We start from the raw sequence: 27,752 nt of genomic DNA, 5'->3' as shown, positions 1-27,752 counted from the left end.
TTGCTTTCATAGTAACTCATTTTCACAAGATCTTTACTCCCTTCGTTTCAGAAGAAGACTGTGATCTTGAAAGGTGAAAGACAGGACCCTCACAAGATCTTTATCTCTATCTTGAGGGGAAATCATTGTGCATGGATGCACATTTATTATGCTGTTCTGATAATATTTCATCTCTGACCTGGAGGAAGAGCAAGCAAGAAGGGCAAGGAAAACACTGCACTTTGCATTGTAAGTAGATATTCCTATAAGACACTGCATAGTTCAAAATTAAAAATGCAAAGAAAAGGAAAAAATAAAAAACACAGACTCTCAGTCTGGGCTCCCTGCCCTACTGAACATTTCAACTCACTGATACTACCAACAATATCACCCCTCCCTGGAACAAGCCACATTTTTCTACCCATTTTCCAGACATCACGCATTAATGGTGAAGAACAGCATTGAGTTTTAACTACTCTCATATTCTAGATCAAAAATGCTGAGCAATTCAGACTGCCTGCCATTGATCCCGGTTTCCCAAACCATAAACAGAGAATAAGAGACACCCTGCTCCTCTATCTCCTGGATACATTCATATGTGGGAGGTGGAAGGGAGTTATCACTAGAACTCAGAACATTAGAATAAAGGATTTATAATAAGGTCAAAAACAGACCATAGCGTTCAGGCTTTCAAACTTGGTCTGGAAACTGCTAGACTAAGCATTTGGCACAGGAGCATGCATTGTTCTGATCCAGCCAAGACAGCATCCAGCAGCTCTGGTTTGAAAACATAAACAAAACTTTTAAAATGGACTGAAACTTCTACAAGATGACAACTTGGAGACACTTTTTTGGAGTCTGGAATGTCAGATAAAAGGTACCTGTGACTGCTCATATCCAGAGACAGAGGAAGCAGATGGAGACTGCTAAGCAGGATGTTGAGCAACAGGAATGAAAATAGGAAGGAACAAAGTACATTTATTGTGTAATAATATGTAAAGCGGGAAAAACACATCCTTTTGCTTTGGGCAACTGTAGTCAAATTAGTGGATGCTGCCAATTAGCCTGCTGCAATTTTAATTGTATCCTGCTCCAGAAATGAGTAAACCCTTGTGAATGGTGACAGACAAGCAGCACTTGTGATCAAGTCACCCAAGCAAAAAAAGGGCAGGTGAGAGCAGAAACTGATGCAGACCATTCCTGTTCAGCTGATGTGAATCTTCTAACGTATAGTGCCATTGGTGAATTATAAATGCTGTTTCAACATGGATCAATTGATTGCCTTGTGTTGCCAAGGTATCAATAAGTGACATCAGATTTTCCTCAGCATCAATAACGGGGGATGTCTTGAGATGATCAAGGGGATTCTGTCTGTTTCCCTGCTATTTAATGGAGTCAAGGCTAGAACTAGATCCAACAGGTATTGACTGTGCACAAGTAACAGCCAATGCACACAAAAGCTACATATACTCAGGCTAACAACATGAAATAAAGAAATATAGTTGGGGAAACTATACATACAATTGAAGAAAGAATGCATTCATTAAGCACATTAATACAGCATTATTCTCTGTGACTGAACAGGGGAGACACTGCTGGATAGGGTAGGATGTGAAAAGGCTCTGAAGAGTTACAGATAAAATACCTCCTTGCACATTTGAAATAAAGCTTAGGAAAAGAGCTTGGCAGGAAGATACTTTAAGAAAATGTCTGATCCAGGTCCTTAGAGCTTCCTACATATTATCCAGTGCTAATTTTTGTGATGCTACAGTTCTGGACATTGGTAAAACTAATTGTTGTGAGATTTAGCTTGCTAGATAAGGCCAAAAAAAATTTCCCAGTATTTTTTCTTAGATAATTTCTTTTCAGAAGACATTGCAGAGCCAATGTCCTAGTTCATCTTGAGGAGGTGTTCTATCTGGTACATCTAAGGAAACAAAACTTGTGCATTCACAATCTCTGCTTGTGTGTTCATAAGTGCATACACGCACCTGACTACCTGCATTCCACCTCCACTACCTGCTGGAACATCTAAACCAGTTTTCTGTCAACTCATAATGAAATAGCGGTCCTAAAACTAAGATGTTGCTACAAGTTTCATGGACATAACAGTGCAGCAAGAGGAAAGAGGTCTAAGTCAATATATTCACTGAGGAACAGGTTGATATTTAAACTCAACCTCCTTGCAGATCAGTAGAGAAGCCACACAAGACAGCAGGTTTTGTGGCACACAAACTTTTCTCCTTCTTCTCATTACATAAAAGAAGGTGACTCTTTGTTTCACAGAAATTAACAGAAACTCAAAAGAAATGTCACTGAACCTGAAAATGCCTTTAAAGGATATTAATCAACTGAACAAAGCCACTGCTGGATCACATTTTTCTTTATTCTATATGCTAATACCAAAATCTAAGGAAGCGCAAATATTACTCTCTAATTCTCATCTAGTTAATAGGTCTTAGTTCTTTCAAATCCCCTGGCATTTCTTACCTTGCCTACGCTATGAATCCCAATAAACATAACTGAAGTTTGCGATACAATCATGAAAAAGTGTGTGGGCAGGAGGGTGAAGAACCTTACTTGCAGCCCTGTCAAGGTTTGAAAGCTCCAGCAGCACCGGCAGAACACATGCCGGAGGTGGCATCTTAATTTCCCAGCGGTGCCAGAAATATCTTCTCCTGGGGACTGAGGCTCATGCAGGGAGCTGATCTGTCAGCTATGTCAAGGCAGCACGTCGTAGCGGGTGTGCTCCCAGGTGTAGTCACAGTCCTGCTGCTAACTTACAAACTAAATAAGCTGCTTCCATGCAGTTTGCTGCTTCTCTACTCTGGACTATCAGCATACCAGGGTATGTAAAAGCAGATATGGTGGAAGTAAAACAGTGGCTGCTCACTGACTTAAGATGTTATTGTTGTGAAGATCTCCAAGCTTCAGCACACAATATACATCCGTTCGCTCCATGCGCATTTAATACAGACAGCAAGGCTCTGAGAAAAGTGTTTATAGGAAGTAGAGAGGGGACTCGCCCATGATTAGAGGTCTGTAAAATTAACGGTAGACAGGTTTGAAACACATTCCAACAAAAGGTTGTGATGATTTGATTCTGTTTTGCACACAGAAGGATGGGACACTTATTGCAGTACCCTCCAGTATTTCATATTTCAAGTCCTTTAAGGAACCAAGAATAAAAATCGATTTTTGAAACATTAAAAATTACACATTTTCAGTTTTGTCTTCTTTCTCACCATCCTTTTTGTTTTGGAATAGATAAGGGGAAAAAAAGCACAGAAAATAGCATAGGAAAGGGAAAATGAAAATACAGAAAATATCTTGTACAAAAGCCATTTCAGTGATCAAAATCTAAGCGAGGGGAGATGTTGTAGTTTGCAGCTTTTTTTGGGGGAAAATATACATATATATATCAGGGGAATCACATTTCCTGGCCAGCTGTGCTTTGCACAAATTTATGAAACTCAAGCAGAGTTTTTGCTTTTGTTCTCAGACTGATCACTGACATTGAGCGACTTTCAGCTCTTTCCCTGCATTTGCTTTAAAATGAGGTTAGTGCCTAGTACATTATGAAGTCCAGTTAATTAATGTTTGCTCAGTGCTTGGCTGTCTTCCTTTGAAAGTCATGCAGATTGGGAATCACTATAGATTACTGCTTTGGTTTTTCAGGAAACATGAATCAACCATGTTTACATTCAATTTAGAAAAGCAAAACACATGTTCAGCAAAACCATCCGCCAGTCCTGCAGACAAGGTTTTTACTGGAGTTATCATTTCCCTCCATGGAAGGGAATGCTTAGAAGACTCTGTGCTCTCAGTTTGTCTCCTATCAAAACTATCCTAAATGCAATCTGCTCAAGCAATGTTTTACAACAGAATAAGGATTCTCAGTTCACTCTGTGTTTAATTCCCCTCATTTGTATGAACATTTTCTAACTGCAAACATGACATGCCTGAAATGATAAGGCTCAGTGATTCTGCTATTAACAGAATCCAAGGCAGAACACAGTGCTTTTGAAATGCTTCAGTGTGAGTACATCATTTAATAAATGAATGCAGCATTAGATGAATAAAAATAAAACTTAAACGTCCAAAGAGGGGACGCCAGTATGAAACTTGGCACAGGCAGAATGTATAAGATATGTTGATGAATGCCATATGCCTATGGGCATTGTACGTTGTATTAATTAAGGAAGGATGAGTCTTCACATTCCCTGTTGCAGAATACTGCAAAGAATCACCATGGGATAACGTCTAACATTGCAGAAATAATTTTGCTGTTCCGTTTATGCATTTTGGGGAAAGTCATTGTGAAAAAACAGATTTGCACAGCAAACCTTTTCTGACCATTGTTTTGCTGTATTTCAGATACAAGCCTGAAGAGAACAAATGTCTTATTTCATTCTTTGACTTTTACAAATCAGCCAGGAAAGGCAGAGAAGAGGAGGGAGAGGTGGGGCAGGGGGAGAAAGACAAAGGAGAGGAATAAAATACTCATTCAGGACCAGCAAGCATAACTGCATCAGTGCGTCTCCTTGCCCAAAAAATCACACTCAATTAGCTGCTGAGAGTGAGACACACATTTGTCCCAACATCAACAACAGGGGAAGACAAGTCCAAAAAGGAGGAAGCAAAAAGCATTCTGGCAGCAGTCAGATGTACAAAGACAGGTTCTTTCTATAGAAATAGCATGCCTATGTCGCTATAATGGGTAAAAGCAAACATGACAGGAGGTCTGTAGACAACCCAGTATCTCATGACAAGATATGTTTGTATTTTAAACACAGGCATCCTCAGATACAGCGCAGAGAGAAGAATGAAAAGGGCAAGGCTACTTGCACGTCTGTCCATCAGTGGTAGAATGACATTATAGTAGGAGAGATCTGTGAAATCATGGAGCTTTTGTGGGTTTCTTTGTTTCAAGTTGGATTGATGTCCTGATCCTGACAGGTTGAGTACAAAATGCACTTCCAGGTCTTCTGAACAGTAGAGTTCCAAAGCGTCACCATCCCCAAAGATTCTCCACTTTTCAAGTAAGAAAGCACACTGCAAAGTGCTACAACAGGAGTATGTGCTGCCTACATGACAAGAAGTGAAGATATATGGCCAAGCTGTAGGTGAACAAAGAGCTTCTCTTTGTCAAATTCTTAATCTGTTGTTATAGATGAGCAATAAGAGGAAAGAAAAGTACAAGGCCAAATGAAATGTAATACTCTGCTGCTTTCTAGCTTCAGGGCAAATTCCAAAGTGTCAACGCATTTCTCAAATCTAATGATTTGGAGAAAGAAAAAGAATTCTGGAGAAAATACAGCAGATCCAGAAATGGCTTTGGAGAGATGCTATTACAGATTGTCCCTAACATCAATATTATAATGGAACACGTCCCTTTTCCTCAATGATTTTTAATCAAAACCTGAAATCCAAAAATACTGTGAGCAAAACCCAAGAATCTTTCCATACTCTTCGGCTAAAGACTTGGCAGAGTTTCTGGTTTGCTTTTCTTCATTTTTTTTCCAATAAAAAGCAAGATGTAATTCGGTGGGAGAAAACAGATCTACTGCAATCAGCTCTGAAGACTGCTCATATTACTTACTATTTCCTCAAGTCTTTTCCAGTAATCGCAAGTTAGTACCTTTCTCTGAGACTCAGTCATGGAAATTGTGATGTTTCACTAAACATGAAGATGTATCTACAATCTGATTTTATTGCCTTCTGCCCAATGGAGGACAATTATCCATAAGATAATTACAGAGCTACGATAACCACTGCTATCTCCTATTCCAATTAGCTTGCTACAAATATGCAAGTAAAACAGCCTCACTCACTGCCTTCTCATCCTTATTCTATATATGATCAGCAAGAGACAAGTTACTGAATCAACATTATTTAAAAGAACCTGTGGCGTAGCTAATAAGATACTCCTTCCCACTCTTACATTCTGATGTAGCTTCATGCTTGTTATGCTGTACAATAGCAAAATTAAACTCATCTCATTCTACAGAGGAGGCTCGGGGGAATGCCAAGGAACGAAAGGAAGGGAGTTTCAATTTCTACTCTTGCCGAGAACGAATTCAGCCTCATATAACTGCTGATGAATTGTCGTTTTAAGAGGGTTTGTTAATTTCCAACAGGCAGAAGGCATAAAGAGGGACCTCCTTATCTTTAATGGATGTTATTGAGCAACACAAATGGCACACATTTAAATGAATGCAGAAGCATCTTGTCTGTTTTGCCACGATAAGACTGTTCTTTCTGCACGGCATGGGTTCAGCTCCTTCTGTTAAATAAAACAACTGTTTTTGTTCAACTTAATGGCAGGCAAACTTCCAAAGGTTGAGAGGTTGAAGTCAGTTCAGGGAAATGAACTGGAATTTATCTGGGTCTTTTCTGATTCTTTTTGAGAAAATTACCTGAGGAGCTTTGAGATATGACTGAAATTCGAGTTTTAAGCAAAAATGGCCCATATGTGTGTGAAGCACTTACTGAGAATTAGTTCTCCATTAGACTGCATCCTTCTCCAACAGAAGAATGCTTCCACACCCAGCTGCTGCAAAAAGGCAGGAGCTGTAAGAACTCACACTAAAGCATATCTCTGGAGATCCAAGTGGGACACCTGGGATGAGGCCTGGGGCAGCAGGGAGGCTATGCCCAGGAAAGCTGCTCAGCTCTCTGCTGTCAGCAGATGTTTTGCTGCTGAATTAAATGCCTGAAAATTTACATCCATAATCAAAGCAGGTAAAAAGATCATTTCAAATCTTCTCAGATCAGTGGTGGTTTTTAAAACAAATCCCACAGGTTTCTCTGTCAGTCATCTGAAAGCAAGAGTGGTTCCTCCCACAATGAAAACCAGCCCATTTATCCAGAAACAAAGAGGTTAGCATGGAATGAGCCAAAGGCGGAAACCTAAGCCAAATCGCACATGAAAAATTAGGAGAATATTCCTTGCTAGCCAAAGAGCACAAAATATGATAATACCATTGGTCTGGCAGCCTAGCTTTCGATTTGCTTTGCCAAGCCATGACAGTATGGGAGATCCCCACATGCCTCTGGGAGATGCATTATTCAATATATTAATTAGAGGGAGCTGGCTTTCATCATTGCTTCCTACAAAGTATCACACAGAATTACTCCGGGACTGTTACTGACAGGCTGAAATTAATTTGAGTTTGAGTTCACATGCATTAGGGAGTGTCAGAATAAAGTCAGCCCATGCAGGCCACACAAGTCTGTATTCAGGCTTCCAATGCTGACCATAAGGTTCTCATCACATCTTATTTGGTGCCCTGATGCATGAGAAGGAAATAGATTCTTTCATCATACACTGTCTGAAATGACATGGTACTGGGATCCAGCCCAGAGATCAGCCTTAACTGGGAGAGGCACTGAACCAATTCCTCCTTAGATTTTTCCTCCAAGGTGGTTTCTCTGTTCTGCTCCGGTCTTGGAGAGTTAGTCACGAGAGAGTGGAGGATTACAAATGGATCCACTATTTACAATGGGGAAATAAGAGAAGATACTGGCCCCTGGGGACATGAAGAAACCTGATTGATAAGAGACTGAATCATGAGGCTTTTAGATGGCAGAAAGTCTGAACTGTAGAACAAAGTGTGATGCTTAGTAGTAGGCAGCAAATTTAAAAACAGTGAACACAAATATTTCGGCCTTTCCTTTTAGAGTCTTAAAAAAAAAAAGGACACTGTCAGATGCTTTATATTAATGCAAAAAAAATCCTAAGTTATACTAAAATTACAAGAAGCCACAAATTTTAAAAGCCAAATAGGATTTATGTAAGGACATCCACAGTTGCATTAGTGGAGGAGGGTAGTCCCTCCTTTTCCAGTTTGTGCCGTCTCTAAAGAAAAGTTAAGAATAAAAAACTTTTTCAAAAGCAACTTATTCAAAAAATGTCTCTCCTAGAGACTATTACGACACCCTTGAAAGAGCTCACTCAGGCTGCATTCTATCAGAACCAGAATTCCAGAGGTGCTACACAAACTTTTAAGTCTGCTGACACGTGACTCTCTTATTTTGGTTCATTATCTAATTCATGGGTTTTAAAAGTATTTCAAATTATTCTCCCTTTACCCAAGGAGGCTGTGGATGCCCCATCCCTGGAGTCATTCAAGGCCAGGCTGGATGTTGCTCTGGGTAACCTGGTCTAGTGGCTGGCAACTCTGCACATAGCAGTGGGCTTGAAACTAGATGATCATTGTGATCTTTTTCAACCCAGGCCATTCCATGACTCTATGATCACACACACATTCCTTACAGCCAGTATGCTTTTCTCTATCTTTTTTTCTTATTAGAACAGCCTTGAGCCCAGGGAGCCTGGCAGCATACCAACCTCAAGATTTCATCCAAAAGTCAAAGAATTTATTTTCCAAGGAAAGCAAGCAGCAAGGAGAGGAGCACCAACAAGTAACTAAGTAAATAAATAAAAATCAGGCAATGAATACCCTTTACAAGTTTTTCCAAAGTATCAGCCATTGTTTAGAGTTACAATTCACAATGCAAGACTAATTGTATCAAAAGTCCTTCGTAAGCTGAAGTCATTAGAACTGATGAGGTTCAGGGGGTCTTTGTAAAACAGTCTTGTGGGATTTTCCAAAAACAGAATCCAAAGGATTTTAATTTTCTTAAGGCCATTTAAGATTTCAGGCTCTCCTAACTCTCCATGAAAACTATCACAAGGTCCCTGGAAGAACACCTACCAATCTGTAGTAAAAGAAACAGGATATTACTAAGTTTTGGGGAAAATACATTCATAGAGAAAAGCAACTTATAAAACTTTCAAAGGTTTCTAAAACCTTGCTACTCACTCCTGTGACAATCACAGTGATGAAGAAGTAATTTATGAGTGTCCCAACCACTTAGTTTGGATATCAGGAACTAATATCTGCTTTGCATCACAAAAAACCGGTGTGAAGGGGAGTCAGGACCCCTGTATCCATACACTTTGTTTCAGACTTCGCTGTCTCTCTACTTTATTTTTTAAAAAAACTCACTTATATACTGAAATAAGATTTTATTTCAAGTTTAAAAATCACTTCAAAAAAACATGCAAAAAGTCAACAACTTAAGGAGGATTCTTTTTGTTGGTGTTTGTTTTTGACAAATATTTTGCACAGATTCCTAAAATACTGGTACATGAAACTTAAAACAAACAAACAAAAAAGCCACAACATGTTTCAGCCAATAAAATGTATCCAACTCTTACATCCAAGTTTCTTTTCTATCTCTGCCACTGAGATACTGTATAATCACAAGCCAGTCAGCTACAATCTAATATTTGGAAACATTAAATATCTATATTGCCAACTGCACTAACTGTAGCACACAGAATGAAAAGAACATCGCTGTCCTCACAGTTTCCCCATTTGTTCATCTTTTGAACGAAGATGAAAATAAAATTGCTCTTATTATCACCACAATGTTGTGATCTTTAATTAAGTAACATGTCCTTGCAAGAAATCTTTCAGAATATGCCAAGACCTTTTAAGAAGGTCTCTCTCCTCAACCCTAATTATAGAGCTCAAGACTAGAATTTTAAAATTATCCTACCTAGTGAAGTTAGCGGTCATGATGGCTTGAATAGCACATTCTAGATTTATGTTAGCATCGCCCTCTGGGATGAAAACCTTTCCCAGGTGTTCCCACCTACAGGACATGGTAAATGAGTCTCTTAACACAGGCAAATGAGTCATCACACCACAGCAGCTTACAGAAGAAATAGGTCCCTGTTCAGTCCTCAAAGCATGGTGTATGTGAAAAAGCACCGTGCATATGCCTCCATGAGTCTATAGGCAGTGTTAGTGGTTGCAAAACTGGATTTATTTTATTCATAGTTCCAAGTCCAGTATAATTTTAACTCCAAGAAAACTCTAATGCAGGATCACTTTATAGTCAATTTGACATCAACAAAACTGTACTTTCTTAACACTAAATTTGCTGTAAAGATTTCTGAGATGTTTCCCAAGCACTACGCAATGACACCATCTGGTAGTTGATGATTAGTGGAATTTACAGGAGAGACATGCACATACTTACTAATCATTTAATAGCTGGCAAAAAAAAGTGAAGTAAAGCTAACCTTAGTTGGATCCAAAGAGCACTTCTGGAACTGCCCCTGAAACAGTCCACGTGGACTCAAATTGGCACTGAGATTAGGAAGTATTAATGCTCCCACAGAGTTGAGGAATAAAAACAAACCTCTGCCAATCTGCAGATACGTAACCTTTTGAAACACAGATACAACTTCCTTATTCTCCTGCTACTTTGCTCTCAGATATCCACATCAGCCTCTGCCATACTCTTCACAAAATTCAAGCTGCAAACACATAAAAATACACCATCTAACTTTATCACTGTTTCTATCCAAAGCACAATGAAAAGGACTGAAAACCTTGCCTTGAAACTTGCTGGCTTGTACCTTGAACAACTATGACAAAAAACTCACAACTCCAAAACATGATCCAAGGTGAAGCACAATCTCTTTCTTTCTCCTAGTTTCTAATCCCCAGTGTTCAAAATAACTAGGGCTGGTACTCAAGGTACAAAACAACCAGAGGCTTTATTCATTAGCTTAGAGAATGGCAGGACAGGATGACATCCACACAGGGTAGTGGTCACAGTGTCTGCTCAGCAAACATAGGCAGGGCCTCCAAAGACAGATGGGACAGCATATGATATTGACAGCCATTTAGCTGATAAGCCAGAAAACACAGCTCACCTTGTGGAACTCTGCATTTTAAAGAATAACATAATAAGACAATAAAATGACTTTATAAGCCACTGAAGTATCTTTTAAATCTCTAGTATCATTGAGTATTTATGATTAATGCATGGATATGCAATGATGCAACACTTAATATGACAGTATTTGAGTTCTTCAACCATTACAGCCAGCAAGGAAAAGATATGCTCTCCGATCTTGATCTTACCGAAGGGGTAAGAAGGCAAAGGCATCTTGAGTCACCCAACAGGACATGGAAAAGCCATGGTCCAGCTAAGTACTCAACAAGGCTTGCCAGATGCTCCATTAATCAAGTTGTCTTGCTATCTGGTTAGTCCTACTGTTCCATCACGGGAGAGACAGAGGCAGTAAAGCAACTTGGGAACTCAAAGGACTTGATTGTCCTTATCTGAACAGAGACAGAATTGGTCAGTACAAAACTGATGTGTTTTACAGTTAGGGAAACCTCCTCAGAGTTCCTACAGTATAAAATAAAGACTCTACTTTTATAACATTCCACACATCAGCACAAGTGTGACATTACAGTGTGAGGAAAAAAAGCAGGGGCCAGAGGCAACTGGAGAAATATGTATTAAAACAAGAATACTGAATATGCTCTAACTGGAATCAGCACGAGTGCAAAGTTCTCTATCTTGAGTCATTTCATTGTCTGATGAAAGATTTGAGAATTTCTGTATCACATTAGCGTAAGCTTCTATTTCCTGCCTTACAAAATCCTAAATTATTAAAATATCTGAGGCCAAGGCACATGGGAACCAGATTTGGATTCCTGTAATCATATCAAGTAACACATTCTGTTCAAGCTGTGCCACTGCCATTAGTGGGTGTAGCTAACAAATGAATCATTACTACAGAAGTAGAGAACTCAAATCCTAGTTTTTGTAGCTACAAGTGGCCCAGATAAGAATCTCAGCATATGGATAAACTCAGAGCTGAATGCAGGAAGTGGAGGGAAATGTCCCACAAGCTGCAGTACATGTGATACCCCATATGGAATGAGAATGCAACGATCAGCACTGAAGTCTGAGACTAAGGAAAAAATAAGTCAAAAGTAAGAGCCAGGATAAAAAGCCACAGGTCAATATTGCAGCTTAGGACTTTGCTTCTGACCAGCATGGAGCCGTTGCAGGGGCAGCCTGACAGAGCTACAGCAATACGTACAGGATGACTTGTGTGTCCATGACTACCAAGGAGCTCTTGCTCACTAGACTGAATGAAAATTCACATTCCATCCTAACAGTTTTGATACAATTGCAATTTCCTCCTGGCCTTAAAGTCTCTCTATTTGAGCTCTCTCAGGGAAGGTATAATTATTCGGAAAAGTCTCTGAGAGAAAAATAAGACCTCTCCCTGTCAGGTTGACTGATCCTATGAACTAGGTAAGGATTACAGTCCTCACAAAATTATTCTCACAGTCTGATAGACAAAAAACATGTTTTGAGGAAAAAAACAGACAGAAGCTGCCTTAGACAAGACCAGCTGCATTTACATTTGATGATTAACCTATTTGATGGAAGAGGTTCACATGAGGCCCTGATAATAAGTGAATACATACCATCACAAGTAAGCAACTAATCACTGATTTTGGTATCTTCCCATCATTAGTTCACCTTTCCTGGAAAATTTAATTAACAGGTTTGATAATGAGTAGTTAATAGGCTGATGAAGGCCATTGAGTAGTGGCTCTGAAACTTACAACTATGACTCCTTTCTCCCTCTTCCATAATCTAATAAAAAAGAAATCATCACATTTTTGAGCTAAAGTGCTCTTGCATTTCTTTTCTGGTACACTTATATGCCAGAGTTTGTAAGTCATCACAGTTTGCAGCTTTAAAAAGAAAGGACAAAAGAAAAAAAAATAAATCAGACAGCTAAGGGGAGTTATTATGTTCTAAAGTTTCAACATTTCTGACCCCTGCACTATGAATTGGTTCAAATCTGTCTCACTCTGGGAAAAACCTAATCCACTCTCTTGGAAAGTGTATTGTCAATGGGATTCTACTGTTTCTGAGTGGAATAAAGATTTCTAGATCTGTGCCATATCAGCTTTAACAACAGAAGACTTTTATGTTTTCTAAGAGAAGAAGATAATTGAAACAGAGGTTTTTTCAATGCAGTGACAAAAAAGAGCATTTAAACTACACAGTGAAGAGACTGCATGAAAAGTAAAGCAAATTGCAGAAAAATCTACATCTTTAGGAGACAAGTGGACAGAGATAATCCATTAACCATTATTATTAAGGAAAAACAACAAAAAAGCACGAAAAAAAACCCACAAAAAAAACCAACAATGTCACAGCATCACCTTTAGAAAAGACTTTTATTGACAGGTCAGGTCAGCCCTTGTGTGTTTTCTTCCAAGAAGGTCACTCCTCTAAGCTCAGCTGTGATATTTGAAGGATAGGGTACACCTATGCCATAGGACCAGGTACTCTATTCCACAGAAGTATACACTTGGAGAGGTTCTACGCTCATCTGTGTCAACTGCTCCTAGGCATGAATGATGAAATCAAAAGATTTTTGATAGGTCACCTGGAGAATATAACCAATTTTCCTTCACTACCAAAATGTCAACAGTGACATGGTCAGAAAAGAGTGAAGATCTTTGATATATTTTGCAGGTCTATGAGACTTAAAATCCTTACAACTTCCTTTCCTACATGGTCAAACATCTCCTTTCACTGTCCAAAATCCAAAGGCAAACTGAGGCAAATCAGATACGGTACGAAAAAGCCATCTTTTAAATGTGGGAAACTAAAGCTGTTCAAAGGGACTAGCAGAAGGACCTAGACAATTTGAAAAATCTGAGAGACATTTTTCTCCATTGCAAAGTGTGGAAATACTACAAATTCCATCTGTAGATATTTTGGCGTGGATTCCAGGTGTTCTTAATGATGATCAAGGATGCAGATTTGACTCGAAAATATTTACACTGTTCTTCACAATAACGAGTCAATACCTAAATCATCCAAGTCCTTTTTACTACTGACTCTTCAAAATAGGTGTCTCTGGTTGCTTAATAATCACATATTTTCGGACTTAAGTACAAGGCACTTATTTAACTATTCACAGATTCCGTACATCAGCACTTTTACATACTCACATACACTGCATTATCAGCATGTAGTACAATATTAAGACTGATTCAAAACCCAAATCCTAGATTCAACTACAGAAAAATACCACTGGTTTCTTTTCTCTCTCTAAAGTCAATTATTGAGTCTTCAACTGGTGGAGAAGTTTGGAAAAGCAACATGTGAAATAGAGGAGCCTGGAGATAGGAACTAAGTATATTTCATCATCTGCTTTTAAGACACTCTTCCAATTTTGGATACGAACAGTTGGGAAGAGGAAAGAAAGACAGTCACAAAGCAAATTTTTAGCAAACACTTTGCACGTCCTGGTCTCTCACTAGCCAGTAGAAAGAAACTGGCTCCTCAGAGGGTGATTCAAAGCAGAGTCTGAGTCATTCTTTCTCCCAAAGGCTTGCATAAGGAGACTGGTCAGAGTGGCTGGCTCTGTGCAAAGATTGTATTGTAGGTTAAAGGAGCTCTCAGAAGAGTGGAAAAAAAGATGGTCTAATGATCATAGATTTTCCACTGAAGTACAGGGGTAGTTTTTCTGTTAGTGTAAGCAGCTATACAAAAGAGGAAGTAGGTATTCTGCAATTACCAAACGACTTGTATTAATCTCCAGAAGACGCCAGCTGATCCTGGAGAGGAAAGAGGTATAAACACGGAGATATTCACCTATAGCTCTACAAGATACATACTACGGAATGAGTTAATCACAACCAAAATCAAGAGCATATTTGGTGTTCTGGTAAAACAACCAATCTCTTCAAATTAAAAATGCTTCACCTCTCTATAATATGCTGAAAACAAAGTCAGAAGGGAAGACTCACCAGTAAAATCTGCTTGGAGTGACTCTCTCATGCATGAGCTGCCATTTTCTTCCAAAGTCAGTAGAGCTGTACAGCTGAAAGACAGAGAGAGAAAGTATAAACTCTGAGCAAGAAAAGGAAGAGCTGCTGCTTCATAAAGGATTAAAATCTGTTCAGATTAAAGAATATGAAAGGATTCTACTGCACAGTTATCTATCAACCTCACTGCCAGGGATGGCTAATAAGACAATCTCCTCCTTACAAATTTAATCTAAACTGTACCACTGAGACTAAAAACAGGTTGGCTTTTCCAAAACATTTTCAAACATTTTTGTGCTTCCTAATTCTGCTGTCAACACGTTTGCTTTGGCTGCTGTTTGAGAAAGCTGGCAGTCCCCTAGCTTTTTCAGCCCAACAGGAAGCAGGTGATGGATGACATGTAAATTTCTATCATTGGTTAGAATGAAAGATACATGAGATTAGTTAACGTTCTTATGATGTGGTAGATAGTGACTCTATACTCAGCACCATGCTGTGATTTGTTTTTATGCTGAGGATTACATCCCTCTCCAGTGTAAGAAAGAATATGAAATTTCTCCTAATTTACAGCTTCCATGTACAGAACAGGCAAGGTCTACATTTTGAGGCAGGCTAGGAATCAATCTGCTCAAGTAGTGAAACATTCAGGATAGTGAAGTAGAAACTTCTTGAGAGCCAAATTTTCAATCTAGTAGTTATTCTGTGTCTTTCTGGATAGCAAAAGGTGCATCAACCAAATTCTAATGCAATTCCATACAGTCTCAGACATAGATTCACTTTACATGTACTCTGTTTAACACTACAAACACTATCCTCCAATTAGTTTATCATCCACAATTGATTCACTCAATTCATGTGTTAACTGTATTCCTGCAACTTTGAGATTTTTTTTTTTCTTTTTAGAAATAAATTACACTTCCAGAAATAGCTGCTCTGCTTTACAATCACAGAGAAATAACAGTGTTTTGAAGGGAACTTCAAATAAATTCCATTCGAAATAAATTCTGGTTTAATAGAATAAGGGTTGATTGCAGGCTAATCAGGTAGATAACAGAGCCAAGAAACTTATATGTTTGTAACATTTAAACTTTGGGTTTTTAATGGCAAAATGATAACGTCTGAGTTAAGGTTGTGCATTTGATTTGCAGTAACTGAATTTACAAATAGGAGGCAGGACCATGTCCAGATTAGAAAGGTTCACAACCTCGTAATGTGAACTACGGCTATGCTATGATGGATGACTTAGTGTGTCTGGGAGATAAACTATACGTGCCTGCACTGAATGTTGAAATTTCCTGAATGATCAGTATCTTTGACCACAAGGATCCAGCAAACACATCAAAATAGGTCCCTAGAACAATTTACCAAAGGAAATAGGGAAGGACTGTTAAAGCAGTGTCTGCACCCTGAAGCAGCTAACTAATTTTTACTGTATTTTCACATGACCACTTAGTCAAGCCTCTGCGTAACTAGCAAAAGGAAACTCAAAAAGTTTCAAACATCTACTACAGCTAGTCCTGCAAAGACAAAAGAATCAGATCTTTGCTTTTTTTGCAAATGGAGAAAATTTCTGACACTGATAGCTCAAAGCTGCCAGTGAATAAAGCATATCATGGAGAAGAGTAGAAGCAGGTGTCTTCCAATCTTCATGTCAAAATGAGCTTCACTTCTGTAGACTTCAGCCAACGTTGTTCGGCTTGTGGTAAGAATTATTAGGAAAGATTTTCTGATCTGTGTTCTACAGGAAATCAGACTTCCTATCTGGCTTTATTTTTTTGGCATTATCACCAGATAAGATACAGCACTATATAACTACTGTTATCTGGACCTTCTCTCCTTTTCTAGTCACCCATCACAGTGATAAGTTTAAAAAAAAAAAAAGTGAATAGAGAAACCTCTGCCCTCAAAATAATAATCCTTAGACACAAAATAAAGCATTGCTTATCTTCTTTATTTTCCTTTTTTTTTTTTTTAAAGGAATAAGGAAAATTCCTTATCTGAACCCAAGAATAGACTTATGAATTCAACTTCAATATTAAAATAACTACCTTCTGAGGGAACATCCTGATTAACATTGTTCTTATATAGAATTATTGAAAATTCATAGTACAGATGTAAAATTGGACAGTGCTACAATTTAACATTAGCCTGGTACCTGCCAACAATATTCCTTGTGTCATTTAACATGGTTTCACACATACAAGGACTTGTACACACAGACTCAGTCATATCAGTCACATGAAACAGCTTCTCCTCGCTAACCTCACCACATGTACAATTTGCAGAGTGATCCGTAATGCTTTACAAATCATAGCCTCAGTAACTCCTGTTCATAAGGAAGTGGGACCAGCAACCTTACTGTATTCCGCAACAGATTAACCATTCTCACCAAGAGCACAAAGGATTAGCAAACTATATCCATTTCCTCAGATTCTCTTTTATCTTTTGCCCCTAGCATTTCTTTTCTTTCACAGCTCCTTAACAGCTGTAGCTACATATAGCTCAGTGGCAGGAGGCACAATCTCTTTCTAGCTACTCGTCTCTCCCACTGAGCCTCATTCAGGGAACATCGTTCTCTCTATCAAGCTAAAAACCAGAGACCAACTACTGAGTATTTTTTCCCTTCTTTCTATTAAATCTCAGACTGACTGATGGTAGAAAGATTAAATTGAACTAGCAGCTTTTAGGTGATTTCAGACAGAGAGATAAGGAGGATACTTATTCATTGAATCTTCTAGTACCTGCATGGCCCTTCTGTCCAGCCCACCACATCCACTCAGCCCCTGGGCACCCCACCTGCTTCATGGATCTCCTTTCTTATTTTCTGTCTGTTTGCCTTGGAAAAAGTCTTTGACCAGATACCCTTAAAGAAGCAGACGCTCTCCCTCTGTGTATTCTTATACTATTTGAATAACATGTATTTATTTATTCATCTGTTTATCTTAGGCATCCACTTTGAATTCTAACCAGATGGCTGAGTCTTAAAGCTGTTTGTTGTATGACAACAAACTCCTGAAGGGTATACCCAGACCAATTTACTTGCATAGTATTATATACAGATGCAAAAGTTAGTATTGGATAAATACTAAGTATTTAATACAATACTGAATAAAACTCAGAATAAAGACCTTTCTGGTATGCATTAAATTTTATAGTAAATATGCTTTCTATTTCTCTCCTTTCATGGGAGAAAAGATACATTTTAGATGAGACAACAAATTTAGTGGCAAGTACAGCAGATTTCAATAGAGATTAATTTGACCTAAGGCTGAATACCAAGTGATGGAAGGAAATGAGGTTTGCATGGTGCCAAGATTTTCCTTTTTTAAAGCTCTGCCCTGACTCCTCAGTGATAAATAATCTTTGGCATTTCCACCTCCCAGACTATTCCAACACATCAGCTCGCAAGACAGATGGATTTCAGTGTACCATGAGTGTATACCCTTTTGCAACTGTCATGTGTTATTTGACCTGTGCTGATTAATGGAAAATTAATCCAATTACAGGTCGTAATATTTGGATGAGCTGATCATCACTGAAACTTGATTCTTATGCCTTGACACAGTTGAAGAGGGCCATGCAGAGGCCTGGACTAAGGAGCAATTCAGAAGCAGAACCTAAAGCAGAAGGACTAAGTCCTGGTTTATAGCAAGTGTGACAAAATTCAAGTTTTAATGCAAAGATAAACTCACCATCCTACACCTACCACAGAAGAACATCAGTAACCACCACCACAGCACATGGCCCATCCCAGCAACTGCTATTTGAATAAGCAGCTACCAAAAGCAGACTCCTTCAAATTCCAGTAATGCTTGCAACATTTCATCTAATAGAGACTTTTTTTTTCCCCCGAGATAAGCAGCAAGACCTTTAAAAAGGCAGTTTTATCCCTGATGTCACATTCTAGGCCGTGAACATGTACAACATGCCAGAAACAGTAACAACTCAGCTGAAAAGATTTATATATGCACACAGTGTTGCATAGGAAAATAGTCTCCATGTTCTTCTAGTTCTCCAGTAGAAACTCTCAGGGTGGCACACAGCTTTTGCTTTCATGATCTTCTTTGAGACAGGGATCATTTGTTTTAAGTGCTTTCTTTTCTCAGTAATAGCTAGAAAAAAAGTAGATAATTTTGCTCAAGCCTGGATTCTCAAAACAGAAGCAGCGTGAGAAACTGGCTGACTTAAATGCCACTTGAAGAGATGGGGAAAAACTGAGCAAAGAAGGAAAAGCCTGGAAATGGAACAGATCAATCCTCTGACATTAGTTGCCCATATGCTAGTCACACATGAGCTAGTCACCAAGAGCCATTTTTAGACAGGCAAGAAACAGATGCCTTCCAAAGCTCAATTCCTAAACCAAGATACATTTCTAAAATGGCTGATCACTCCTGCCTTAGAAACCTTCATTTATTTCCGTAGACACTAAAATAGCCCACACTGACTAGTGCAGACAGAGGTACCCCCACTGCAGATTGCACATTAGGTTCCTTGTGCCCACGTTGACTCCCCTGGTCCTCCATGTGGAAGCATGCAGAAGACTGAAGATTCAGTAGGAGGTAGGGAAGGGCCAGCATACGATAGCCTGGGTACACTTACCACAGCAAAAACTCTGGTGATGTCACATCTATTGCTTCTCAATCAACAGACTAAATAAATTCATAGAAATTTTATATTGATATGTTTTCTTGCTCAAATATAGAAGAAGAATTAGGGCTGCAGGAACATATATAAAAAGCCAATATCCAAATAAAATCACTGCGTTGCAAATATTGGCACCAGACAGTGTGAGCAAGAACAGCTGGACTGTATGTACTTACAAGAACAATTCATTTGCTATGCACAAAATAATGTTTCCTTTCTCAAGACAAACATCCAGCTGATGATGGCATGATATATTCATACGAATCCAGCAGGGTGAAAGTCAGCCTAAGGTAATTACTGGGTAGCAGCTGACATGCAGTAACACGACGGAAAAGGAGGGGCAGACCAGACAGGCCAGCCATGTGCTTAGAAGAGCATGATCCTGAGCAGTAGCTTGGATTGCTTATGTGAAAAGATGGCTCTGACACCAGAATAGCACAAAAGCAAGCTAACACCTTCTCAGCCAGAACTGGTAGAAAATATATACAGAATGTGTGGAGGATTCCTGCCAAAAAAATCAAATGGGGACAGATGAAAAATAAAATCAGGTCAACATTTCTGTAGGAAATTGGACTGCATGCAAGTGAGCTGCAAAAATTAACTCAGAAAACTAAGTCTGTTGCAGGGTCTTAAATTCTCTCACCAAAAGGAAAAAGATCGCAATTACTGGCAAAGATTTAAAGGCTCAGAAATTTAGAAAAATTTCTTAACTATTCAGAAAATTGCAAGATGTGTTTTCGGTCTACGCTGTGTTACAGATGAAATTACAAAAGGGGAAGAAGGGGCTATCATTAATATGTCAGAAAGTTCATTTCTAGAAGGAAAATGAGCTTTCTGCAGGAAAAAGTCATAGTACTTTCCAGCTTTTATAGTACAGAACAGAGAAGTTCTGTCTAAAAGCAACTAAAGACTCACCATGTGGGGTAATGTATATAATAAACTCAAACTGCAGATTAAGTACTAGGTACTTTAGAAGGAGAAACATTTTGAAATATCTTGGTACAATATTCTGTATAGGATAGATGAATGATTCTCACTTCACCCACTGCAAAGAAACATCTGTTTTCACCATTAAGCTATTAGAAATTAACTAATATGGCTGCCCTTACTTGGCAAAAGTAGATGAATAAAGGGGTCTGTACTGTCAGAGATAACTGCTCCAGCAAGTAAAAGGACATGAGATATAATTACAATTCTGTTACCTCTTATTTCTTTCATCTTTAAAATTATATCCATCTCCAGTCACCAACTGTAAGACTGCTCCTGAAGATCAAATCCATCTAGCCAACATGCTCTGTTGAATTTACCACTGACACTCCAAGCTGCCAAAATATTATTTTTTTATTTTGTTTCATTGTTTCACCATTTGAAAGTGGTGTCCTTTTTGTTCAGCTCCAGCTGAATCCCTGAGATGACCTCTATAACTTCTCATTCATGAGCTTTCATGAGGCACCTCCACAATATCAAGCAGAAACCATGAGACACGAAGGCTTATGTCACATTTGAGCTGATGTCCAACTGAAGAATAATACCTGTTCGATACCACCTTGCTTTGCTTGGGCTACAGAGAAGATCTAAAACTGGGAAGTTCTTCAGGACCTTCAGAGAAGGCAAATGAGAGCTTTTCATTCTCTTCTCTTGGCATAAGTTGTTCACCAAAACATCCTTGTCAGCTCCGTGCTAAAAAAAAAAATAAATATATCCTGCTTCCTGAGCCAAAACATTCCTGAACCAAAACATCAGCAGTTGGAGGAGCTGAGTTTAGGCAAAAGAAATCTACCAGAACCATATTTACGGACTTTGTTTACATAGAATTGTAAAAACTAGTAATTGCAATGAAAACGAATGGACCAGTTTATCTCTACACTTTGATTTCTTTTCCAGGTGATTAAGGGTTGCATGAAGACAACTTATTAGAGCCCCAGGCTTCACTCTTAGCACAGAACAATCAGACTTTGTTCGGCATGGATAAAGAATGTGTACACAGAGTGCTGTGTACCCAAGACCCACCAGAGCTGCTCATTTTGCTATAGACGTTATACAGGAAAAGGCACAATGGAAACAGACTCTTCTGATGAGAATCTGGTCTAGAGAGAAATTAAATATTAGATGCATTTGTATCATCTCTCTCATACAGAAAAAAGTATCAGAAGATGGGTAGTTTTCTTCCACTTCAAAGTCTTTCACTGAAGTATTTCACATGCTGGCTGGCAAAAAATGGTTTTTAGGGGAAAAAAACCCTCAGACTACACCATTATAGAAAATTGGTCAGAGATCTTCTATGCAAAGCCACAAAACTTTGGAAATCATAGAATCATAGAATTGCTCGGGTTGGAAAAGACCTTAAAGATCATCGAGTCCAACCGCAATGTTTAACTTCACATTGTAATTGTACAGCTTGGTCCAGAAGTGGCTTATAAAGCAACCAGGTCATGCACCAGCATTACATTTCGTGGTTTTACAGTTAAATAAATAAGTGCTTTCATCTGATGGGCCCACTCACAGTAGTTGAATTTGCTTAAAGCAGATGCTGAAAGCAAGACCTCCTTCTCTCTGCTTCTCCCCTTCACTTTCAAGATAAAGTGGTAAGTGGATTATGGTGGTAGAAAAAAATATCTCCTCAAAAACCTTCACATTGCAATTTCTCTTAAGCCTAATTGGTACTGAGTACACTCAGCCAAAAAAAAAAAGCCATTTCTGCTGAGAGCACAGCATATCTTTTGCTTTTCCACTGGTTTGCAGTGGAACAAGTAGCCCAGATACAACTTCAAGAGGAGTGATGACATAAATGGGTGTTACTAAAGACATTAAGGCATGCTTCAGTCCTGGGTGAAAAGAGTCTCTCTTTCCTCTAATTACTCTCCCAGTCCCCAAAATGCTGGACTTGTCCATAACCAAGATGAAAAGCATACTTTCAGATTTTTTTTCTCTCTAACTGAAGAACAGGATGAAAAATTGTGTTCATGTTGGTCATTCAAAAGTACATCTCAATCATTTATAAATAATTTAGTTTTAACAATGTGCAAAAGGTACTATAAATAGAAATGCCATTTTGAATGAAAGCTCACTTTTTTGACTGCTTTACTATTCCTTAATTCCTGCCATTTCAAATATCCCAGAATTAATTGTAGAATCTAGGGGAGGGCTAAGGTTGAGTAACTTGCTGCCAAAAATCCCTTTGTGATTAAAATTTAGTTAGTAAATGTTATTGAAAACTACAGATATTAAAAGGGGGAGGAGAAGGGGGAACCCAAAACTGATAAAGAAACCCTACCAGAATATGAGAACAGAGATAGACCTAGCAGATGAAGCTAGCAAGATGTGGTGCATGGGAACATGATTTCCCACATCAGTTATGCAGAGTGTGAGGCTAGACAGTGAAGGGGCAGGGATGCAAGGCAAGGGAAGGGCAATACTGAGACTGTGAGGAGATCAGAATAAGGTGGAGGTGGCAGAGGGGCCACTTGCTGCCAGGGTCCACAAAGTGCCGTAGGTAATGCTTTTGTTAATATTTTTTCTACTAGCATCCAGAGGCAGAGAAAGACCTGATCCAGCTGCTGCTTCATTCCCTTCTTCCCTAGGATCAGCTCTTCAATAGTGACAAAAGACTGAGTCAGTTCTCTGACTGATAACTTTTCTCCCTCTGAGCCAAGTTGGTTCCTCTGAAGCCCAGTTTATTCTCAGCTTAAAAACCATCTTCAAGCAGATATCAGTCTGAGGTCTGTGCTAAACAGATCCACCAGCTGTTCCACCACGGAGCTCTGTGCTCTTTCTATCCCACCTGGAAAATCTTATTTGCTTCAGGGGCATCCACACTGTACCCCTTTAGAAGCTTATTCAGTCTTTATATTCCAAAAGTCCAAGAATAAGGGGAACTGAATGGGAACCACGTCTATTGGGAAGATTTTTCTTTCAAATGTGCTTTATTGCATGATATATGCCTTTAATTAAAGTGCAAGCATCTGGGTACATTCATTGCTATTACAGACCAATCTTTCATGTTTATTAAACATAATACTACAGCAGGGAAAGCAGTAAAGGCTCAGACATTAGCCTGAACAAGACATAAAGCTACAATCACATGTTTGACTCTTCCTTTCCTGCTTCCTTGGAAACCCCTGCGGCACTTTCAGTAGGGTAACCTCCATATGATGCAAAACAAAGTCTAATGAAAAGCTTTTTGTTTTTTCCCCCAAGATAGTGAGATAGATTTCACACCACCAAAATACCTTCCAAATTCACAAGATTGTGCTGAGTTATTTCTTTTAGTGGAAAAAAACTATCATTTCTGGGTATTTAGGAAAAAGGTTTAAATGGGTTTTTATTCTGGAATGTAATTGTTGTTCACGTAAAAAAAAATTCACGTGGGTAGAAAGAAACACTAATCTGAGCTAAATCAAAAAGTGCCATTTTGGCAAAATTAGAGCAATGCATTTCGCTTGAGGTTAAACTGTGTGTTATTTAACACACATCCTGCCAGCCAATTCAGCTTCAGTTTTCCTTCCATTCACATTTTCACAGGTCAAAGATGCTACTCAGCGTAGGGCTCATCACCCCACAGTCACTGAGCCGAGATGCACCTGACACTGCCTGACTCACACACACACACACACACACACACACACACACACACACACACACACACACAAAAAGAGTATAATAAAACCATTCTCCTTGCTGAGACTATCACCTCCATGTCAGCAATCACACAGAACAGAAAATAAAGTTCTCCTATTTGGAAGCTCTAGTTAATCCTTCTCTGATCCCACCTTTCTCTGGTGCCAGAGACTACTGCAGCATCTCTGCAAGCACACGTGATATCAAAGCTGTGAAGCTCGAGGGGTTTATTCTGCCCAGTGACATTAGTACATCAGCCGAGATGTGCATTCACAACAGCTAAGCACTCTGCTCTCCTTGGCATGGGTTTCACTCTGTCTGAGGCAAAGTAGCACACACCAAGAAATGCATCACAAGTACAGGTGCCCAACAATTTGGAGGGAAGTCAGACAAAGGTAATAAAAAGTGACCCAAGGAGATAGGTTCCAAGAAGAGTTGAATGCACAGTTTTTCCAGAGATTGTAAAAAGGAAACACAGAATTGCCTATCCGTATGTAAATGGCATAACACCAAGCAAATGGGAAACTCTGACAGGATTTAAACTAGATTACGCAGAAAGAGGTAAAATTAAGAAGTTAATACAAAGAACAGGCTGGTATGAGTGAAAAGGCAAAGACTGATATTATCAAGCCTTAGAGAACATTCCTAGATAGAGTTTTCAGAATTGCAAATACTATTTTTTAATAATTTCCTTTCCAATTTATAGCTAGTTTTACTACTTCAAATGGCAATACAGTCTGCAAAGAGACAAGAGAGACATGTTCTCCCCTCTGCCTGTTAAAAGTCCTATAAGCCAGGAAGGAGGGCACAACCAGTATCTCCCTGCACTCCCTCCAGCTGCATTCTACTGGTTGGGCTTTACAGCATGCATCTACAGGGAGCTACAACACACTGTGCTGTGATTTTTGGTCATGGATATGCCTTAGATGCAATCCAAGAAGGTTTCTGGGAAACTACAACAAATGAATGGTCACTATCTAGGAGGTGTACAGGTCCTGCACTGGGACCTTACTTTTATGTAAAATTCTGGTACCCCACACACATCTTGGCCTTGATCCCATGCAGTATAGTGAGAAGAGCAAAAGCCTGCTATAGCTAATGGGAGTTTGGTGTCCCTCAAAATTGAACACAAATGCTGCCTGTAGGACTACTGTGACTGTGAAATAACTTCTATGAGTACAAATGTTATAAAAGGTAGAAAACTTCACCTTCTGATCGTGCTGAAGGTTTAGTCCAGCAACTACCATCTCCTACTCAAACATCCCAGCTCTTGCACTAACTTCTACAATTCATGTAGGCCATCTTTATTACCTCACACTTGTCATATCTTGTCCAGGAGGACTAAAATTTAAGATGGAACAGCCCATTAAGTCTTGCTTTGTTGAAAGCCTCAAAGAGCCAAAGCGAACTTTCTTCTATGAGTTTGAATAAATTACATAATAAAGAAACAGTTCCTCAACTTCACCCTCCTTCTACTCAATCAGCTCAGGTCTCTGCCAGATGCTCTGCTGGCTTGGAAATGTTCTTAAGTATTCTTCTTACTGTAGTGCTCTTAAAATGTGGTGGAGAATTTCTTCCTTACACCCTGAACATCAAGTGGTCTCATAGAAAACAAGAGATAGTGTCCTCCCTGGGCTCCACAGTGCTTCAGTTCATCCTCATCCAAAAATGCAGAGATAGATAAGTACCACCCATGCACAAGCATGAAGGGCAACATACAGATGTTTACAGGAGGAACCCAAATGAACAGCATCATTGCAAATGCCAGCCGCCATCAGGAACGATTTATCTTGACAGCTGTAGCTGAAACTGTCACTGCATCGAGGCATCACTGCCAGAAAAATCACCAAATGAGAAACTTGCATGTTTCAGGGATCTCCTAGGGCTATTGGGCATACACCATTTACACTGTCATCTCTGATTCATCCATCATCCAGTTCCCGCAATCAAACAGTGGAAAATTGTACCTTTGGAATAAGTGAATCTGCAATGGCAAATCATGCAACAAAAAGGACGTTCCTACCTAACCTTTCTCTGTATTTTATGTGGTTACTATTCTTAAACTCAACCCCATTTAATTCAAACTCTAGGTACCTTCAACTTCATAGAGCAGGAGCATGAGGGGGCATGAAAAGCGAGCCTGATCCAAGACAACAAGCATAGCCTACAATAAGTTAATCAATATACAGCAACATTAACTCCTGAAGGTTGCCAGACTTTTCTGTGATTGTACAGCATAATTCTTAGGATAAGGGAAAGCTGCAGAGGAAGAACAAAGCAGCCTTCTCCGTGCTGTCAATAGATAAAAACTCAGGATCTAGATAGGGAACAACAGACTTGATTTTGCAGCAGGCCTTTTTCATGTTTGTCACATCCATGCCGCTGGGTATGCATGCATAGATCTTGTGGACTTACACTGAGATCTAGGGAAATCAACTGGCCTGTAGCAAGAGCGGTGTAAGAGGACAAAACTAGAGTCCTGATTTGGCAGCAAAACTTTTGATTATACTATTGTGCTCCTACTATATTGGCAGGAAAGCCCCCCTGGGTACATTGTATTCAGCTAACTTATTATTTGTACGTGCTGTTTTCTCTTCAACACTGCAAATATAAAGTGGTGCCAAATTTGGATGGTTTACGATGACTGAATTTCTGGCAAAAAATGAGATGCCCACATTAGGAGGCTGTGGGAAGAATCAGGTTTTCTTCCTTTGCTGTAAAGAAACCCAAGAATTTTCTATAAAGCTTTGAGTTTTATTGCTTGTTTTGTTTTGTTTTTTTTTCTACTTGTCCTTTTCTCAAAAATTTCATTCCTCATCTTGGTCCCCCAGCTCCTCCTTTTATCACACCCACTACACTTTGAATGTACCAAAATATTACTGCAACATGCCCTAACTTTCATTTTATAGCCACCCATGGTGCTATAAAAATCAATTGAACACAAACCCAAAGAATTATATTACAGAGGAAGAACATCTTGTAAGTGCCACAAAACTGCTGTGGGACTTCGACTGCAGAAGTCCAAACTTGCACAAAGATATGCACACCTGCTAATAAGCAATCCATTAGTCTTCTCCCAGACAACATATATGGAAGACCAGGTTCAAATGCAGACCAAAATGAAACTGAAGACTAGCAGTATTTGCAGTGATGAATAAAGAACTCTCTTTCAAGAGTAAATGGACCACAGCAGAATAATGCTGGAATCAGTTTATGGAAGTCTTGGCCTTTTCTTGTTTATTTGTTTTTCTTTAGAGATAGAACTTCTAGTCTTCATAACAAGGAAATATTTGAAAAATATCATTTCCAACCTGTCCTTAGTCACAGAAGCATCAGAAGAAATCTAAGAGATGACAACCAAATTACTCAAACACGTTCCAGATTTTTTTTTCTGCTCAATTTGTTACCAGTTCATGACTGGGATTAGTAACCTGGGATTAGTAACCCTGAGGTGCTAGACCAGAAAATCCATGTACTGGTCTACTTTTTCACCACTGAGGCAATGAGCACAAAAAGCAGATGCACTGCCAATGACAGCATGCGACTTTGAAACAACCCTGCTTATTGAGGGTCAAAAGACTTCAGGCTGTGCCCCTGGCAAGTTTGTGCTCCAGAATAGCATTGGTTACATGCAGCTACTATCAGAAGGGGAAAAATACCAGCTGAGGTGAATTTCCATATATCAAGCTTCAGCAATGGAAACAAATAGTCACCTTTGCATAAGCAACAGCTTAACACACAGGCAGATGAGCCCACCAGGGACTCTGTATCTCTCAGCAGACTGATTTTTTTTTAGAAAAAAAAAAAAAAAAAAAAAAACCCTACGTC

At 39.1% G+C, this 27,752-nt stretch overlaps 1 protein-coding gene across 1 annotated transcript in view; it reads right to left on the bottom strand.

Annotated features, from left to right (window-relative positions):
* LOC100543937 (VPS10 domain-containing receptor SorCS3) overlaps positions 1–27,752 on the bottom strand; it is a 272,748-nt gene that overhangs the window by 86,682 nt on the left and 158,314 nt on the right. Inside the window, exon 6 of the mRNA XM_031554589.1 lies at positions 14,646–14,719. Within this exon, the coding sequence (XP_031410449.1) occupies positions 14,646–14,719 (74 nt within the window). The remainder of the gene's footprint in view (positions 1–14,645; positions 14,720–27,752) is intronic.

Source organism: Meleagris gallopavo, chromosome 8, assembly GCF_000146605.3.
Source record: "Meleagris gallopavo isolate NT-WF06-2002-E0010 breed Aviagen turkey brand Nicholas breeding stock chromosome 8, Turkey_5.1, whole genome shotgun sequence".
Classification (NCBI taxonomy): domain Eukaryota; kingdom Metazoa; phylum Chordata; class Aves; order Galliformes; family Phasianidae; genus Meleagris; species Meleagris gallopavo.
Note: the sequence above shows the minus strand (reverse complement) of the source record. Positions and strands in the feature narration are given on the sequence as shown.